At 49.4% G+C, this 19,520-nt stretch overlaps 1 protein-coding gene across 5 annotated transcripts in view; it reads right to left on the bottom strand.

Moving 5' to 3' along the window:
- The window catches only part of Gramd2a (GRAM domain containing 2A), a 41,690-nt gene that overhangs the window by 8,953 nt on the left and 13,217 nt on the right, over positions 1–19,520 (bottom strand). For all 5 annotated transcript variants that reach the window (XM_076925478.1, XM_076925476.1, XM_076925480.1 and 2 more), the window contains exons 2-5: positions 3,085–3,177; positions 1,795–1,852; positions 1,365–1,440; positions 707–810 (exon numbers count right to left, since the gene is read on the bottom strand). In XM_076925478.1, the coding sequence (XP_076781593.1) occupies positions 707–810; positions 1,365–1,440; positions 1,795–1,852; positions 3,085–3,177 (331 nt within the window). The remainder of the gene's footprint in view (positions 1–706; positions 811–1,364; positions 1,441–1,794; positions 1,853–3,084; positions 3,178–19,520) is intronic.

The following is a 19,520-nucleotide window of genomic DNA, read 5'->3' on the forward strand; positions in this document are numbered from 1 at the left end:
TGCCTCTGCCTCTCTGCCTCTGCCTCTGCCTCTCTGCCTCTGCCTCTCTGCCTCTGCCTCTCTGCCTCTGCCTCTCTGCCTCTGCCTCTGCCTCTGCCTCTGCCTCTGCCTCTGCCTCTGCCTCTGCCTCTGCCTCTGCCTCTGCCTCTGCCTGCCTCTGCCTCTGCCTCTGCCTCTGCCTCTGCCTCTGCCTCTGCCTCTGCCTCTGCCTCTGCCTCTGCCTCTGCCTCTGCCTCTGCCTCTGCCTCCCAAGTGCTGGGAATAAAGGCGTGTGCCACCACTGCCCTGTGACCTTCCACTTTCTTATTCAGGGTACCCTTCCAACTATCCCTCTCTGCTTGCCCCAGCCTTGATAACTCACGGCTTCAGATTCCAAGTCCCCTGAGCTGGCTCTTAGTGACTCCCCATAAAAACGACACTGCTCTCTGACCCTGACAACATTTCTAAGATACCTGAAGCTAGCATAATTTAGCTGTCAACTGTTCAGGCCAGATCAGGCCTGTGTTTCAGAAGAACTGCTTCCCTGAACATGGGATGAAATATCTTTGATACTGCACATCCAACCAGTAAGAGGCCTCACCCTGTGCTGAGCACACAGGGGAACAAGAATGGCTTGAGGCATGCCCACAGGACAGAACACTGTCCCTTCCCTGGTCCAGGGCAGGGGCCTTCCTGGGTAATAGCAACCCTTGCTACTCATGACTACCTTGATATCCTTGCCAAAGAGGCTGGCATGGAAGCAAAGCCAGTTGGGTGAGATATAGAGCCGACCGTGGAGAAGGAGGTCTCTCTGGAGGGCACAGGAACACACTGAGAATCACAGGAGAAAAACCAGCCATGAGTAAGGTTACCCCCAGAGAATCCATCTTTTCACCTGTCCTCAACCTCTCCTGTCCCCATCCCAGACAATCTATCCACAAGTATTCAAAGGACTCTTCCAAGAATCCCAAGTGTCCCACCCCACCCCATCAGACTGCTAGATGTTTTCTCTTTCTCCATTACCAACGAGGTCTGAACAACTTCCAGCCCAGGTCTCCAGCACTGGATTTCTGTTACCCCAGGATGAGGCTTTACCCTTCCGAGAGAAGGGGTCTAGATTGTGTAAATGTCCCTCCATGCTCAGTGAGAGGCCTGGGCAGGGGACAACACTCACCGGTGAGAGGGGAACAGAAAGATGACAGTCTTCCCTTTCCTCAAGCAAACCTGCATAACTCAACTCCACACCCCAAACCACCCAACTCCTCATGCATTTGAAGAAAAAAGGACCAAATGCATCTAAATTGTTCCCATATGTAAATTAAGCATAAAGATACCCCAAGTAGATGACCTGGGTGCTTACCAGCCGTGGGCTGGAAACAGCTCACCTTTGAGAACCATCTCCTCCAAGGGGATATCTTTAAACAGCTTGTGATATTGTTGGTTGTATTTGCTCAGTAGTGTCTGCAAATGTAAGACCCAGCTCTGTGAGACTAGAGGCTAGAGATCAGACCACCACAGGGCCTTGCTCCAGCCACCAGGAGATAATGCCACAGGGACCCCCCTGGAAACTTTGCCTGAAGCCTCTGGTAAACAGGTATGAAGTTCTAAGCCTAGCTCATCTCCTGTTAACGTTGAGTTCTGACAGGGAGCCAATGACTAGAGGGGACACATTATCCCGACCAAGGCAAGGGCACTTACTCAGGTCTCCTGGGTTCCTGTAGTAACAGGCTTGTGACCAAGGGGCCAACAGTGAGTTTGGGCATCCCAGGGCACTTCCCTCAGTGAGCAGGACAGAGGCAGCCCACACACACTTACCCCTTCCCGGCCATACTTCTTTATCTCTTCACCCTTTGAGCCTTCTGACCAGTGCAGACTGCAAAGGAGACATTCCATTCCAGGCACAAGAAACCCTTGAGTCCTACCCAAGTATCCTCTCAGTGCCAATTCTACCCTGGCTTTGAGCCAGAAGATTGGAGCAGATTGGAGACTAAGGCCCTTCTCTAAGAAACACAGTAAAATGATAAGAACTGCAAGCACACCGCCCCTCTCTGGGGAAGGGCACTCACGAGGCCCCCTTCTCAAGCAGATCTGAGTGCCACACCCACAAAGGTATGCTTGGCCTGAGCATCAGTCTGCCAAACACTGAATAGCAAAGACTCCAATTTCTTTAGCCAAGAAGTAGGCAGAGGCACAAGCAGTGTCGGTTCAGGAACCACAGTTTTGGGGTGTACACAATGGAAGGAGTAGACTCACAGCGCCAGGGCCATGATCTGGACAAATCTGCCCTCCTTGAAGCCTCCTTGGGCAGCCTGCAGTTCCTCACTGAGACACTCAGCACGCTCAACTGACTTACTGAGGTGACGGATCAGGAAAGAACTCGCTGAAATACAAAGCTTTGCCCTGGCCAGGTTGGCCCAAGGACAGGTGGGCAGGATGGAGACTAGTAACCTGAGAAGCCTGGCCCCTGCTAAGTCCCAAAACATGGGGACAGGCTGGAGGGTGGGAGGAAGAGGCCTCAGCAGTCTATGTCCAACCTACAAGGCATGCTAAGGGATCCTGCCCCCCCCCATTTGTATGTGTGCAGGTGTGTATGTGTATATGCTTGTGTGTGTGTATACTTGTGTGTGTATACATATTTTTGCATGTGTGTGTGTGTGTGTATGTGTGCATGTGTGTGTATACTTGTGTGTGTATACATACCTTTGTGTGTGTGTGCATGTGTGTGTGCGTGTGCATGTATGTGTGTCTGTGTGTATAAGCCAGATGGCAACCTTGAATGTCATCCTTAGGAAAGCTATTCTCCTCTTTTGAGGCAGTGTCCCTCACCAGTCCAGTTAGGCTGGACTGGCTGTCCAGTAAGCCTTGCAGATCCTCCGGTCCTCCCTCCACAGCACCAGAATTACAAACACACACCAACGTAACTGGCCTTTTTCTTTTCACATGGGTGTTGGGATTGAATTCAGGTCCTCATGCTTGGACAGACAAGTAGTTTGCTGACTGAGGCATCTTCCCAGCCCCTTAAGGTCCCCTTGGTAATCAAGTTATAGCCTGACAATTCCCACCCTTCCCAGTCTGGACTTATCTCTGATTGGGAAGAGGCCTCACCTGCTATCTGGGGGCTCCTGGACCTTTCCTGGTTTCTCCGTGCAGTGCACATGGCTCTTCAGAGGCGCCATCTTCCCGTGCATTTGTTGGTTGCTAGAGAGAAATGCTCTATGTTAGAAAGGGAAATTTAGGGGCATCTTTTCCTTTTAGTTCCACTGTGTCCAGGGCAGCTGCTCTGTCCCCTACCCTTTGATGTACAGGGTAAAGTTTAAGATGTCATAAGTTGGAGTCCCCTTCGAATGCTGTGCCCATTAACCCAGTGACCAGCGTTCCGAGAGGGACTTTATTTCTCCACATCCAAGCACTAGTATGGGTATATTAGGCTTTTCTCACCTCTGTCAATCTGATAGACAAAGATTTATCCCCTTCATTTGCATTTTGTCACTGGTAGGTGTCTCCCACAGTACACTGCCTAGAGACCTAAAGCTCAGATAATGCCTGGCCCAGAACAACAGAAAATCAGTCTGTCCGCCTTCTTTTAACTCCTAGGCAACTGCTAGTCCAGGCAGAGTGGAGCCTCCTGCCCCACCCTAGAGGAAGGACGGAGACTTGTTCACGCTGAAAGCAGAAGTTTCAAAGGTGCCCAGGCAGCTACTGTAAACTCTCAGGTTCTGGGAAAGGCCACTGTGCACAGGCTCCTTTATCAAAAGTTACAGATGTGGAAGGTAGATTCCAGTCTGCCTGCTGTGAGTACAGCTAGGATGGGTGGGGCTGCCCAGAACAGGAAGTGGTGGCCTCAGTCACCTTCAGACAGTTAGAGTACCTCAGCCATAATAGCCAAACTATTTCAAAAATGTCTCAACTCAGGAGGAAGAAAATGTTCTTCCCCTGGGCAGTTGGGGCCTCTTAGGAGCCTCTGAGGTTCCACCTCCACCCAGCAGTTCCACAGACTAGGGTTCCCCCTTCCTGCTCTTCTATCAGTAAAGCCTGAGATTTCAGCATAGCCCCAACTGAGTGAGCTTGGGAGTTCTTAAGGAAGAGGGGTGGCCAAGAAGCAGGGTCAAGGCGGGGCAGTTCGAAGTCTAGACTATGTAACAAGGTCCTGTGTACAGGTCCCACTGCATGTAAACAACTGGAATGAACAGCTGTTAGCCAAAGTCTGAGAATCCCAAAGGCTCAGTTCCTCTCAGTCCCGAGACTGGACCAAGGCAAAGCTCTCTTTTTTCAGGCTGGGGAGACAGCTCAGTCTGTAAAGTATTTCCATGCAAATGGAAAGACAGGAAATCAAATCTGAGAAGCCACTTGAACACAGCAGGCGTGGGGCACACACACTGAAACCCCAGGACTGGGGAAGCAGAGGCTCTCTGGGCAGCCAACCAAACCTACTAGGAAAGCTCCAGGCCAATGAAAGACTCTGTCTCAAAACAGCAAGGTCAGCTCCTGAGGAACACTATCCAAGACTGATTTTTGGCCTCTACATGTGTGTGCACATATGCATATGTACAACTGCAACATATGTGTGTGCACTCACAAAGAAACACCTTGTCTTCTTTTTTGTTTTTTTAAGATTTATTCATTTTATTTATATGAGTACACTGTAGCTGTCTTCAGACACACCAGAAGAGGACATCGGATCCCATTACAGATGGTTGTGAGCCACCGTGCGGTTGCCAGGAATTGAACTCAGGACCTCTAGAAGAGCAGTCAGTTTTTGACCACTGAGCCATCTCCCCAGCCCCACACCTTGTCTTCTTTAAAATTACAGACTTAATTACAGACTTAGCCCAAGGTCTCCCAGGACCCTTGGAGTTTTTCCACTCTGGCATCGTTTAATTACAATACCACACAGGTAAGAAAACTTGACCCCAGTGAGGGGCAGGCCCTGGTCAGGGTTACACTGTAAAGGTCCAGGCAACCTCACTCATAAAATTGGCCTAGTCACATGTGACCTGGTGACCTCTGTACTCAACCTCACAGAGGGTTTGACACATACGTCACCATACACAGGTATACACTGCATGCTGTTTCAGCCAAAGATGGTCAAGTCATATCTAGCTCGCAAAGATGACACCACCCAGTGATGTCATGGGCATACTCCACCATGTTTGCACACAGCAAAATCTACTCCCGACACATTTTTCAGAATATTTCTCTGTGGTGAAATGAGACATGATTATATTTACTGAATAAAGTGACAGGCTGTATTAGTGATTGGACCGTCGGGTCCTAAGGTTAGCTTCTGGATGTGTCTGGTTTGATCACTTTCCACTTTTCACAGAGGTTTTTTTTCTCTTAACTTTTTATGTTTGATATAGAAAATATGCTAAGAATAAAGCATTTACAAATGATTGTAAACCATCCATTACAAAATTCCCTAATTGCTGGGGAGTGGTAGCATACACCTTTGATCCCAGCACTCTGAAGGCAGAGGCAGGTGGACCTCTGTGAGTTCAAGGCCAGCCTGGTCTACAGAGTAGTTCCAGGACAGCCAGGGCTACACAGAGAAACCCTGTCTTCAAACAAACAAACAATTCCCTAAGAGTTGCTGAGAGTGTGGTTCAGTCGGTAGCAGCCTGTAGGAGGTCTTGAGTTTGAGTCAGCCTGGACTCCATAACGTGAACTCTTTCAAAGAGAAAGAGGAGGAGGAGACGAGTTATATTCAAGTCCTTTCTTTACCGTGTTCTTAATCTTAAGCATAATGTGTGTTTTATATAAATTGATTACATAACACATGACGCCTGCTTGGCTTCTGTGGTTTCTCGTGATTTCATAAGAAATTCTAAGCCATTTCCTCCTCAGACTACTTGACATGTCTGTTCGTTTTCTCTCTCTCTCTCTCTCTCTCTCTCTCTCTCTCTCTCTCTCTCTCTCTCTCTCCTTGAACCAGAACTTGGGTTTCACTGTGCCCTGAGAATCAACTTCTCTCAAGCTCTTTAGAACCACCTTCCGACTGTTTTCCATATGCTACGCCAAGTACCCCTGTGATCAGCACCAGAAAGGGTATCCGTTCTCCATCCAAGCCTTCTTTTGGAAATAGGCTTGTTTTCACCTTTGCGAATATTTTGATATCAACAAACATGTCCTTTTACTATGGGGGTGGGCTGTTTTGTGCTTTTGGGTTTTGTTCTGCTGATAGAATGAACAGCTTTCTTTCTTTAAAATGTTATTTACTCTGTCACAGTGGGGCACATACCACCACACCTGTGTGGATTTCAGAGGACAACTTGTAGAAGGCAGTTCTGCATCATGTGGGTTCCAAGGACTGAACTCAGGTCACTGGGCTCACCAAGGGGCCACCAAGAGGAGCTCGGTGTGGCTTCAGAGGTGGAACACCCACAGCCTTTTCCAAGAAGAAACCTGGTCATCAGTTGGAGGCACTGAGGAACAAAATTACTTTATAATTTTTCCAATTATAAAGTAAAAGCAGCTTTTATATGTGATTGGTAAGATGATGACAAGCCAGTCAGCAATCCTGCAATACTGCTGTTGGCCTGGGGACCCTGCCTAGGTGAGTAAACACACACAACATCTAAAATCTTCAGCTCAGACTTCCGATTCACTAGGCATGGATTCTCCACTACAGTGTCTGTTTCAATGAATGAAGATTAAAAACAAAACCAGGACACAGCTCAGTGGGTAGAGGAAGGCCCTAGAACCCCAGCACCACATATAATCCCAGCATATCTACAATCCCAGCACTCAGGAAGTGGAAGCAGGAAGAGCAGAGGTTCAAGGTCATCCTTAACTACATAGAGAATTCAAGACCAGCCTGGGACCTGTCTAGTAAGAATGGTGGGCCAGGAAGATGGGTCAGTGGGTAAAGGTACCTGCTGGCAAGACCAAAAACCTTAAATTCAATCACTGGGACCCACATATTGAACGGAGAAACAGACTTTTTTTTTTTTTTTTAAGACAGGGCTGTCCTGGAACTCACTCTGTAGACCAGGCTGGCCTGGAACTCACTCTGTAGACCAGGCTGGCCTGGAACTCAGAAATCCACCTGCCTCTGCCTCCTAAATGCTGGGATTAAAGGTGTGCGCCACCACCGCCCGGCAGAAACAGACTCTTATTCATCTACTTTATGTATAGTGTATAGGAGTGCTGTCTGCATGCACACCAGAAAGACTCAGACCCCATTACAGATGGTTGTGAACCATCACGTGGTTGCTGGGAATTGAATTCAGGACCCCTGGAAGAGCAGGCAAGTGTTCTCAACCTCTTAACATCTCTCCAACGCCCATTATACCATATTTTTTATTGGTTTTGTTTGTTTGTTTTTTCAAGACAGGGTTGTATTGTGTAGCCTGTCCTAAAACTCACCAGGCTGGCCTTGAACTCACAGAGATCTGCCTGCCTCTGCCTCCCAAATGTTGGGACTAAAGATGTGCACCACCACCATCACGAGGCTGAGAATAGACTCTTGGAAGTTGTCCTCTGACCTCTACACCCATGCATATGCCTACATGCATGCACATACACATGTAAATAAATAAGAAAAAGTTAAAGTATAAGGAAGGATCCCAGCACTTGGGAGGCAGAGGCAAGGAATCTCAGCCTGGTCTTCCTCAGCAAGTTTCAAGCCAGCTCATACCAAGACTCTCCAAAGACAGAAAAGAGCTGATGAGATGGCGCAGTAGATTAAGGAGCCTCTAAGACAGAGGACCTGAGTCTGATTCCTGGGAGCTACCTGCTAGGAGGAGAGAATTGAGTCCCACGAATTTCCCTCTGACATCCACACTCATGTAGCAGCACATGCATATATCCCCTCATTACACACACACACGCATGCATGTGTGCGTATATACACAAATAAACGAATTAATAAAAATTAAATGCCATATGAAGTCTGGGCAGGCCTGTCAGGCCATGGGATGCCTGATAACTTCTTGGACTTTGACCCAGAGGATCAGAAGGGCACATTAGGAATGTGGCACTCAGCCCTCGCTCTGTCTGACTCTGCTGGCAGCTGGTGCCCACCCCCCTGCCACTGATTTTTCCTGAAAGCAGTTTCTCATAGCCCAAGGGTCACGGGTAATGTCTCCTTCCTTCAGTCTTATCCCATGCCTGTGTTCCAACTGTACACTTAATATTAGGGTCTAGGATCTTGAAATCTGTCTTGTTTTGTTTTGTTTTGTTTTGTTTTGTTTTTTGAGACATGGTTTCTCTGTGTAGCCCTGGCTGTCCTGGAACTCACTCTGTAGACCAGGCTGGCCTCGAACTCAGAAATCCACCTGCCTCTGCCTCCCAAGTGCTGGGATTAAAGGCGTGTGCCACCACTGCCCGGCCCTGTCTTTTTTTTTTTTTTTTTTCATTTAAAACCTCATTTTTATCATTATGTGTAGATATGTGTGCCTGAGTATGGTCTGGGCGCTAATACGGTAAGTGCTCTCCACAGCCAGAGAGATCCCCTGGACCTACAGCTACATGTGTCTGGGAGCTGCCGGATGTGAGGGCTGGGTCCTCTACAAGAGCAGGACATGATCTTAACCACTGAGCCACCTCTCCAGCCCCAAATCTGTATTTCTTCACTCAGAACCACAATAATGAAAGGGGGTGGAACAGGGAGATGGTAACATCTTCCAACAGTAAGGGGAGGACCAAGGAAAACTCAAACAAGGTCCTCTCCTGAGCTGAGCCAGGTCTAAGGCAGGCAAGAAAGCCTTGGGGAGGACACAGCAGGGGTCTGGAGCCCATTGGCAGGTACAGAACTCCTGCACCCTCCCTTCCTTTCTTCCTGGAAACTTACTGAGGTTATCACTGCTCCTGGTCTGGGGTCTACCCTGGGCAACAGGGTGGGTGGGGCAGCAGCAAAGGGAGAGGCCAAGAAATGGTGGTGTGAGAGGAAAGAACAGCAAGGAGTGGGGAATAGGGGTGCAAGTCTAGCTTCTTCCCACAGGCATCGCAGATAGGACCCACGGGTCAATATCCTCCCCGGACAGACACTCCCAAATCTGTATCTAACCTGGACAACTCATTCCCTCCCAATCCTCAGCTCTATAGTCTGGAGGAGTCTATAAGAGTGGGCTCAGAACCACCTCCTTCCATCCGCAAGCTGCTTCTTTCTAAGCAACCAGTGTCCACAAAAGGGTCGACCCCTCCACAGTTACCTCCAGTCAGAATCCTTAACTCATTCTCCTTCTACCCAACGTGGCTCTGACAGCCTGAACACCACTTAATCACAACAGTCTGTTTCGCCACTGAAGATACAGCAGGTGAGCCCAAGGCACTATTGCCCTCTCCCCACCCCCTCGGACTCTGGCAACCTCTCCCTGGCCAAGCCTGCCCTGGCCTCGCCCTCACACACTTGTCTCTCTCCTGCATTCAGTCATCTGCAGCCCTGGCTCTGCCCCTGCCTTTCTTGCTGAGTGCCCTGCCGCTCCCACCTGTGGCCCACTCTCCTGGTCTCCCAGTTTCTCCCACCCCCTCTCTGTTTGTTTATTTGTTTGTTTGTTTGTTGAGACAGGCTTTCACTATGGAGCCCCTGTTGTCCTGGATGGAAGTTAACTTAAAGACACCCACCTGTCTTTGACTTCCCGATGCTGGAGTTAGAGTTTGCTACCACATCCAGCCCTGAAGCTCTTTCTGTGCTCACAGTTGCTGCTCTACCCCAGGCACTCACTTTCCTTGCCAGAGCCCCTCACATGGAGCTCTCTTCCCCTGCTGATCTACCTGGAGAGTTCAGGGTCTTCTTTGAACCTTCAGTTTCCATGTCTCTCCGTGTAGAATGTGTGGATGGCCCTTTTCCCTCACTGGCTCCCTCCCCTCTCTGCGCTCCTCACCCCTCCTTCCCCTGCTGTTTACAGGTCTTCCCTCCTCAGGTGACTCTGCATCCCTCACACAGCAGCACTCAGTGCTGAAGAGAGGAAGAGAGGAGGGAGGCAGGCGGGGAGATAAGAAGGAAGAGAAGCCAAGGAGAAAGTAGGAAGAATAAGTCAGAAATAAGTGTTGCCTAGTGGGAAAGAAAAAGGATGGACAGATGGACAACAGAAGCTGGCAACTTACCCACATTGGATCCTTCTATTCAGGAGTCCTGGTCTGTAAGGGAGGCAGGTAGTCCTGGACTAGCACCAGGACTCTCTCAAGCTACCCTGCTTGACTGATCAAGAGGAACATAGATGGCACATAAAGCATAAAGAGAACTAGACAGCCAGGTGTGGTGTACACGCCTGTAATCCCGAACTCGGGAAGTAGAGGCATCAGGATCAGGATTCAAGGTCGTCCTTGACTACACACTGAGTTCCAGACCAGCTGGAATATGAGATCCTGTCTCTAAAATAGAAAGAGAAGAGAGCCAGGCGGTGGTGGCACACGCCTTTAATCCCAGCACTTGGGAGGCAGAGGCAGGCGCAGGCGGATTTCTGAGTTCGAGGCCAGCCTGGTCTACAGAGTGAGTTCCAGGACAGCCAGGGCTACACAGAGAAACCCTGTTTCGAAAAACAAAAAACAAAAACAAAAAACAAAAAAACAAAAACAAAAAACAAAAAAAAAGAGAGAAGAGAAAATGAGAAGACAGGAAGGAGGAGAGAGAGGAGACAGGCAGGTAGAAAGAGGAGGAGGAGGAAAGAGGAAGAGAAAGAAGAGAAGGAAAAGAAGTGTTTTGTTTCAGACCCTGGGACAAGGGACTGAGGTGCATATTTTACATACCAAAGTAGACCTGGCCTCCAGGTTCTCCCAGAATCCCTCAGTCCCTACCCTGCATACCCTACCCCCAACTGAACTGGTCCAGCCAGGGGCTGGGCTGCCCTTCCTTCCCCAAGAGGTTCTTCCCTATAGAATGCAAACATTTTTGGTCTCTCTCTCTCTCTCCTTTGCCTTCTCTCTCTGTACACATGCTCTTCCTCTTCCCTTCCTGCCCCATTTCTCTCCCCATGGTGACTTCCTTGACCTCTTGGGGCCTTGGGGCCACTGAACTCCCCCCCCCCCCCCAGAGCAGCTTCCCAATAAACCTGCATTTAATATAATATAATCTGGCTTGAATTGGCTCATTTCATCAGTGGAGAAATGACCTATCCAGAAGGAATAGGAGATGGAAGAGGAGAGACAACAGGAGAAGGGGACCGTCACAAGCCGATATTGAGTTATCTATTGTGTTGAAAACACAGGCAAACCCTGCAGCCTCTGTTGTACTGGGCTGCACTCCTCCAGGCCTGTCTGTGCCCCCAGGCAATGCTCCCCCAAGTTCACTAGCCCCTTCCCTGCCTTAGACCTTCCCAGCCTCAGAGCAGAGCTCTTTCCCTTCAGGTCTCATCTAAGTAGCAATGCCTATGGCCAATGTTGAAATCTCAGCCAGGCCCTGACCCCCCCCCCCCCAAACCAGCAGGACCTCACAGCTCCCAGGGGAGTGGTCACCTGGGTGGCGGCTCCCCTAGGAAGGTACCCACACTCTCCCAGGTTGACTTCTTGTGGACTTCTGAGTTATCAGAGCTCCTTGTGGGTCCTGCCAACTCTTCTCAAAGCCAGGCCCAGAGCCAATACCACCTTCGTAGCCAGCCAAGACACTAAGCCTCTGTGGTCTCCAAGGAGAGAACTGCCAACAACACTGCTCTCCTCAGACAAAGGCCACATCATCATGCAGGCCCCCGACAGGACAAACCCAAACTATGTGGACGTAGCCACAAGGGACAGGAAGCTGGGTAGACTTCTGGCCTGGGTAGAACTTCAAAAGCCAAGGCTCAGGAAGCTGAGCTCGGGTTGAGATTCTGCCATGATGCAGTTCCAAATCCTCCAGGCCTCTCCTCCCCACCCTCATGTCTCAGCTCACCTCCCCCCCCCCCAACAGACAAAGGATACCTCTTGTTAGCATTAATGTGGATTCTTCTAACTGAGACACTTTAGGATTACCAGCAGGACTTTAGACGGACAAACAAACAAACGACGCTGTGGTTGGACAAATCCATAATCGATACCCCCAGGAGGCTAGGGCAGAGGGTGCCAAGGTCAAAGCCATCCTACAATATATAGTATGTTTAAGGATAGTCTGAGCTATATTTAAAAAAACAAAAGTGCCTGGGATGATGGTCTAGTGAGTAAAGCATTTGGGAAGCTTGGGGATCTGAGTTCAAATCCTCAGGACCCAAGCAGAGCTCACTGTAACTTCAGTGCTCTGAGAAGCTGAGACAGGAGAATCCTCCGAAGCTTGAGGACCAGCTAGCCAAGCTTACAACAGTAGAGCAGAAAGAAAGAAAGAAAGAAAGAAAGAAAGAAAGAAAGAAAGGAAGGAAGGAAGGAAGGAAGGAAGGAAGGAAGGAAGGGGAAAGGAAAGGAAAGGAAAGGAAAGGAAAGGAAAGGAAAGGAAAGGAAAGGAAAGGAAAGGAAAGGAAAGGAAAGGAAAGGGAGCCTGCATCAGATGAGGTGGAAGGACACCGTTGACACCTTAAGCTGTCTTCTGACCCCCATATATCTGTGCAAACAAACATGTGTAAAAGCAAAAAATCGTGAAGGAGAATGACTGAGCCCCTTTTAAGAGTAGTTAGAGTCACCAGGCAGTGGTGGCGCACGCCTTTAATCCCAGCACTTGGGAGGCAGAGGCAGGCAGATTTCTGAGTTCGAGGCCAGCCTGGTCTGAGTGAGTTCCAGGACAGCCAGGGCTACACAGAGAAACCCTGTCTCGAAAAACAAACAAACAAACAAACAAAAGAGTAGTTAGAGTCTCTAAGAGTTGTACCATCCAATGCTTTACTTTTCCTTCTTTCTTTCTTTCCTTCCTTCCTTCCTTCCTTCCTTCCCCCACCCAGCTCAGATAAAGTCTTTCTATACAGCTCTGGCTATCCTAGAACTCCCAGAACTAAATAAATCAGGCTGGCCCTGAACTCACAGAGCCGCAGCTGCCTCTGCCTCCGGAGTGCTGGGATTAAAGGAGTGTACCACCATTCGCAGATCAACACTTTTAAAAATCACACCTGGACACCAGTCCCCAGAACCCCTTCTTGTGCCTTCTGGCTTTGCCCCTACCATCCCAAGAAGCAGCATCTTCCTGACATCTGGCAGTTGACTGTCCATGCTTCCTGTCCAGCAGAGTGAGACTACATCATCCGTCTCAGTGCATTTCGGAGACAACTGAAAGACACATCTACAGTGCTGCACATAGATCTGTTTGGGTCTTGATTTTTTGAGACAGTCTCCTGTAGCTCACGTTGGCTTGGAACTTGCTATGTAGCTGAAGATGACCTTGAACCTCTGATCTTCCTGCCTCCATCTCCCACATGCTAGGATTCCAGGCCTATGCCACCATGCCCAGTTCACGCACTGTTAGGGGTTGAACACAAGACCTTGTGCTAACATGGTAGGCTGGCACTCTTCCAAATCTCTTCTATCTCTAGCACATAGTGTGTTGTACATGTAAACTGCGTTTTCACTAGCAATTCCATTGTATGGATATACTATAATTTACTGCTTTCCGTTTACTAGTGACAGGCTTGGGCAGTTTCCAGGTTTGGCTCATTTATGAAAGCAACAAAAACTCTGGTGCCGGCCTTGTGAACACAAGTATCCACTCCTGTGGGTAAGCACTTAGTGGCAGCATTGCTGGGTCACAAGGCAGGTAACAAGCTTCTGGCTTTCAAATGCTCCAAGGTGAATTGAAATCAGCAGCCAGAGTTCAGATACCACTGGAAGAACCCTGTCCACTGTGTCCTCTCTTCGGGGCTCACAGGAAAGAGCATTCTTCCCAAGGCCAGTTGGCCTGCCTGGACCAAGAACCTAGGGTCTTGATCATACCAACTTTCATGCACATTGCAACCAGACAGGGTGGGTGACTCCCTGTTACTAGGGACCCCCTTATCTGCTAAGACCATGAAGCCTATTTCCTATGTTCTGCGAAGAAACTGTTACAGGTTGGCCTTTCCCATGTGGCACAAGCTAGTTTGGAATCATTAGAAGAATAACACAGTATTATTTCTGGAAATCTTGTGTTCTCTTAAAGCCACAGCCCCTCCACACGACCCAGAAACTGGCTGGCAAGAGCCCCCCCCCCCCCCCCCCCAGGACAAATGGGACATTTATGGAGTCACTAATATGCTAAAATTTGAGGATAAAAAGGGTTTCTTTCTTGTGCAAAAATAATCCTGTAATTGCTATTTTTTTTAAAGATTTGTTTATTTATTTTATGTATGTAAGTACACCATCATTCTCTTCAGACACACCAGAAGAAGGAATCAGATCCCATTACAGATGATTGTGAGCCACCATGTGGTTGCTGGGAATTGAACTCAGGATCTCTGGAAGAACAGCCAGTGCTCTTAACCGCTGAGCCATCTCTCCAGCACCCTGTAGTTGCTATCTTGAGGCCACACCGAGACAACGTGTTGTATTGAGAAAATGGTTATGCCCTTCTGCTGAATAGAAATGGGGAGGGGGACAGAGACAGGAGAATCCCACAGCTGAATTTCACACTGGGGCAGTGGGGCAGGAATAGTGAATTGGAGGTCCCCTGCCAGGTCCCCAATCCCATTGCCCCAACTCAGCAACCCTGGAAAATGGCTCTCAGGAGCTGCATTTGTCAAATCACAGGCTCTGCCCAGAGAAGGGTCTGAGCCACCTAGACTAGGAATGGAGTGTTTCCTTTCATTGTTTAGGGAAGCTCTGAGATGAAGCAGGTATGTGGCGGGCAGAGGCTCTTCATCTAGAGACTATAGAAAGGACACACCACAGCAGCCAGAAGCCCGTGTATACTCCAGACCCAAGCAATGCCATCTGCACTTGGCCAGGAGCTTCCTGAGAGGAAAGAGAAGATGGAGACAGTGTGCAGTTGGTGTAAACAGCAGGGCTGAACTGTACAGATATTCTGTAGGAAGGCCTAGAGCTAAGCAAGAGACTGCAGAGTACAGACCCAGGGGGTCACAGGCCAGACCTCCAGTTTAGGAGAGAGCAGAGGGTATCTGTTCTCCATTAACTTCCAGTTCTGCTTGCAGTGCCCAATGCTTGCAGCCAGACAGGAAACCTCCAGGCCAGGTTTGCCCCAGACCATATACCAGGCACATCTACCTCATGAAGGCCATAAATGGGGCAAGTTGTGCTGCCTGCATTTCCTGGATGGAGAATGGGAAGCAGCTGGATTCTGTGACCTTACAGGGCTGGACCACTATGGTGATGTCCAACAACTAACCCTAGGCCACAGACACACCTGCATGAGTCTTGAGGGCCAGGAAGACGAAAGGACTGAAGGGAACATTCAAACCACATCAAACTTCCTTAGCCCAAGGATCTATGTTCCTTTCTGGGGTGGTCTATGACAAACAGTAAACAGGTCCAGCTCAGGTTGCCTACCATCTGACCCTCGGTCCAGCTCTAGCCCTGTGAGAATGAAGATGAAGTCTGAGGCCCAGAACTAGAGCTAAAGCCTCTCCCTCGTCCCTGAGTACCTGGAGAACGTCAGATGATTCATTCTCCAATCTAGACAGTGGTCCTTCTTTCCTGGTATCATGTATCCAAGTAGCCTCAACTCACTACATCTACACTGCTGTCCTCCTGCCTCTACCTCACGAGTGGCTAGGATTACAGTCATTTGCCACCAATCCCAGTGATGCTGGAGATAAAACCAGGAGCTTCCTAGATGCTAGGCAAACACTCTACCAACTGAGCCACATCCCTGCCTGTGGTGACCTTTCCAATATAGCACACGGCCTAGACACTCCAGAGATTCTGGCTCCACTCATGTAGCTTTCCCTGGATGCAGGGTAAACCTACAGCTTCTTTAAAAAGACCCTAGGAGAGAAGACTGTAAAGAAACCAGAGAGGTAGCCGGGCAGTGGTGGTGCATGCCTTTAATCCCAGCACTTGGGAGGCAGAGGCAGGCGGATTTCTGAGTTTGAGGCCAGCCTGGTCTACAGAGGGAGTTCCAGGACAGCCAGGGCTACTCAGAGAAACCCTGTCTCGAAAAACAAAACAAAACAAAACAAAACAACCCAAAACCAAGAAACCAGAAAGGTATTCCAGAGCTAAGAGGACAACCAGAGTCCCTTCTGGGGGATGGCATTCCCCCAGACAGACATTCCCCAATCTTTCTCTTTACTCAAAGAACAAACAAGCTAAGAGAGCTAGCAGCTCAGGCACAGGTGAGGGTTAGCTCAGCTATCTGGGAGGTGGACATGGGCTGAAGAATGAGTTCTAACCTTAACAGGAGTTTCTTCTCTCCGCAGGGAACTCAAAAACCCTCTGTTTTCCTACCCAGTAGATTATGAGAGTTGAGAGCAAGGCTAGTTCCATCTTCTTACTATGGCAGCCAAGATATTTATTTGCATGTGTCTCTTACTTCAGCCCAGATCTACCCTGCCCCCCCCCCCCCAAGTTCTTCACTGCTTGGGTGACTGGACCACCCCTAGTGCTTCAAACCCTTTTCTCCTGTTTCCTGACCTCCAAACCCATCCAGGCTCTCAGCCTGCCAAAGGGATATACAGCTCCTTGTGAGGCAAGAGGCCACAGCAAGGTGTTCAGCTGGCCTTGCTCTGGAGAAGAGTAGGGCGGGCTAAGAAGCTGCCCCTCTCAGCTGTGGCTGGGCTATGCTCCACCAGCCTGCTCCGGCCCAGGTCAGAATCCCCTGGTCCCCATCCTTTAGTGCCTCTCCTCCCTGAAGCCACACCTTCGCCCAGGGATGAAAGTGACCTCCATCCTGCCCTGAACCAACCTGGACTGAGTGGCCTGCTTATATAACCATCTCTAGGCTGAGTCTTGCCACTCCGTCTCTCACATTCCAGGGACTTGCCCAGTTACATGCATGCAGTAAGTACTCAATAAGAACCCAAGGGCTAAACAAACACTCCCAGCTGAAGGGCTCCAGCTTGTGCAGAAATGGAGGGCTCTTACTGCACAGACACAAGCCTGAAGTGCAGCAGTCTCTGGTTTGGACCTTGAACCTCTGGAGATCCCGTCACTGCTTCAGAGCCTCTACAAAATGAAAGTACATAAAATCCTCTTGCTTATGTGCTGTGTGATGATCTGAAAGGAGTCAAAATGCAGTCTGAAGGCAGTGGGGTCCCTACAGCCCTGCCCTTTGAGCTTCGCATCCCTTACCAACATGAGAGCTTCAGCCCCATGTCCCAACACACTCCTTAAAGGTATAGCTCCCTCCCCACAGAATTAACAACATGGGAGTACAGGCGGGCCTCGTGTGCACCCACAAAGCTCCATGCATGCCTTGAATGCCTACATCTTTTCTCTGGCCTTTGACACAAGGAAGCAAGAGCCTGCAGGAAAAGGCATTTGGGTTCCCAGGCTGCACCAGCAATGGGTTCCCACTGCTGACCAAGAGAGACACAACTCCCTCGGACCCAACCACACTCAGAAGCTATCCTCACTATCCCTCCCTCCCCCACAGGAAGTTTTAGGACAGCCATTGCTGTTTCTGTCCTGCACAGAGCACAAACGCCTGCAGAATGAAAACAGTCTCTAGGGAGACAGTCAGGGACAAACAGCTGAAACCCAGGAACTCCCCTTATGGGACACCTAGGCTTTCCTACAGAGCCTGGGCCACATCGGGGCAGGCAGTGGGTTCTGCAAACTGCCTGGCTGGCAGCTAGCCCTGCCAGCAGTGCCCACAGTTGGGGTAGCATCTGTTAAGCTTGCCCCCCCCACCCCAGACCTGATGACAGACCATTTTTTGGCAGGCTCCTTGGGACCTGGCCATCTCCACACAAGAAGCTGGTCATTCAGGTCTAAAAACAGACTTGCATTCAGTCAGAAACAGAACACCCCTGTACTCCCAGAGACTACTCTTCTGAAGGGAGGTGCACAGACAACCTTGGCCACACAGATTCCCCCCACTCAGGCTGCCAGGAGTATGGCTAGTCTCCAATGACAAGTCAGCTCTGCTTACCCATGGATACTGTCCAGCAGAACCCACTCTAGCATCTGAAGATCCCCATCTCAGAATCCCTGTGGCCCTGTGGACGCACCAGATTCTGCACAGAACCGCAGGCAACTGTGAGGTCCTAGGGCCCTGGGAGAGACAGGGTGGGGTGGAGGCAGGGAGACAGGCCAGGAACCACAACTTCTGCTGGGGGCTTTGAGGAAGCCACTGTTACTTTCTGGGACAAGAAAGTCTCTACTTAGGAGCTAAAAAGCAGAGGTCAGGAAGCTAGGTGACCTACCCTGCCCTCTGTTAGAAGGATTCCTGTCCCAGAAGGGGCTGGCAGCATGCTCAGAGGACTGCCAGCTCCCCTCCCTTCTGCCTTCTTTCTACAGATACCAATTGAAAAATGAATGCTTGCTTTCCACTTTGGGCCAGCGTTGTGCGTTCCAGGAAAGGAAGGCAACATGCCTACCCCGGGAGGCAGACGTGAAGCAAATATTTACATAAACCAGTACATAATTATAAGTCTATAATGTATGCCCTGAGGAAAGTCATGGGAGTCAGGAGAAACTCTATCAGGGGGTGGGGCTCACCTGTGGACAGCAAGGGTGACTGTTCTAAAGCAACAAAGGCCCTGCAGCTGATCTCCATTGGCTGTTCACCAGATGGCGGCTGCAGAGGTGACCTCATTAGAGAGGTCAAAGGGCAGGAGGACAGAGGTGTGGGACTGTATGAAGCACATAACAGAGGCCCTGTGAGCAGTATTGGTGAGCAGTAAAGCAGTGAGTAGTGAGACCAGAGGTAGACAGAGCTGGATAATACAGACCCTGTGAGCCTCAGTGTGAGTCGCTACCTATAAGCAATGGGTATCCAGAGAAAGGATTTAAAAGAAAGGAAAAAATGCTATCAATTTGTTTTTTAAACATAGCTTTTATTAAATTATTTATGTGTATAGATGTGGGTGCATGTATGCCTGTGGAGGTCAGAACATAACTTCAAACAGTTGGTTCTTTCTTTCCACCGTGTGGCTTCCGGGGATTGAATCAGACTTGTTCAACCATCATGCTGGACCTTAACACTAAACTGTTATCTTTAAAATGGTTAAGATGCTAAGTTGTATGTTATGTGGATTTCGTAAATCACACTTCATTCATTCATTCATTCAGAGGCAAGTTCTCACTATGTCTCCTCCCAGAAATCAGCTCGCCTCTGCCTCCCAAATGCTGGGATTAGATGAATATGTGACTTAGCCAACAGTTAAAACAAAACAAAACAACCCTCACAACTTGATAAAAAGACAAACAGCCCTATCAAAGAGTAGCACATCTTTGAAGCAATATTTCTCAAAAGAAGAAGCATGTAAAAAGGCCATCAACATCATTCGTCACCAGGGAAAGAGAATCAAAGCCACAAAGCATGCCACTCCACGCCCCCTGGAAGACGGAGGTGTAGGTGAGGCTGCGGAGACACTGAGCCCCTTCTGGTAATGTGAAATGGGGCGGCGAGGACTTTGGAAAACAACCCAGTGGTTCTTCAAACCACTGACGTTACCATACAATCTGACAAACATCCCAAGGAGCATACAAAAGAGAGTTTACAATGCGTGTTCAGAGACTGAGAGACGGCTCAGTGGTTAAAAGCATGTCTGCTCTTCCAGAGGACCTGAGTTTGATTCCCATCACCCACATCACAGTTCACAAGCACCTGCAAC

Source organism: Arvicanthis niloticus, chromosome 26, assembly GCF_011762505.2.
Source record: "Arvicanthis niloticus isolate mArvNil1 chromosome 26, mArvNil1.pat.X, whole genome shotgun sequence".
In the NCBI taxonomy this organism is placed as follows: Eukaryota; Metazoa; Chordata; class Mammalia; order Rodentia; family Muridae; genus Arvicanthis; species Arvicanthis niloticus.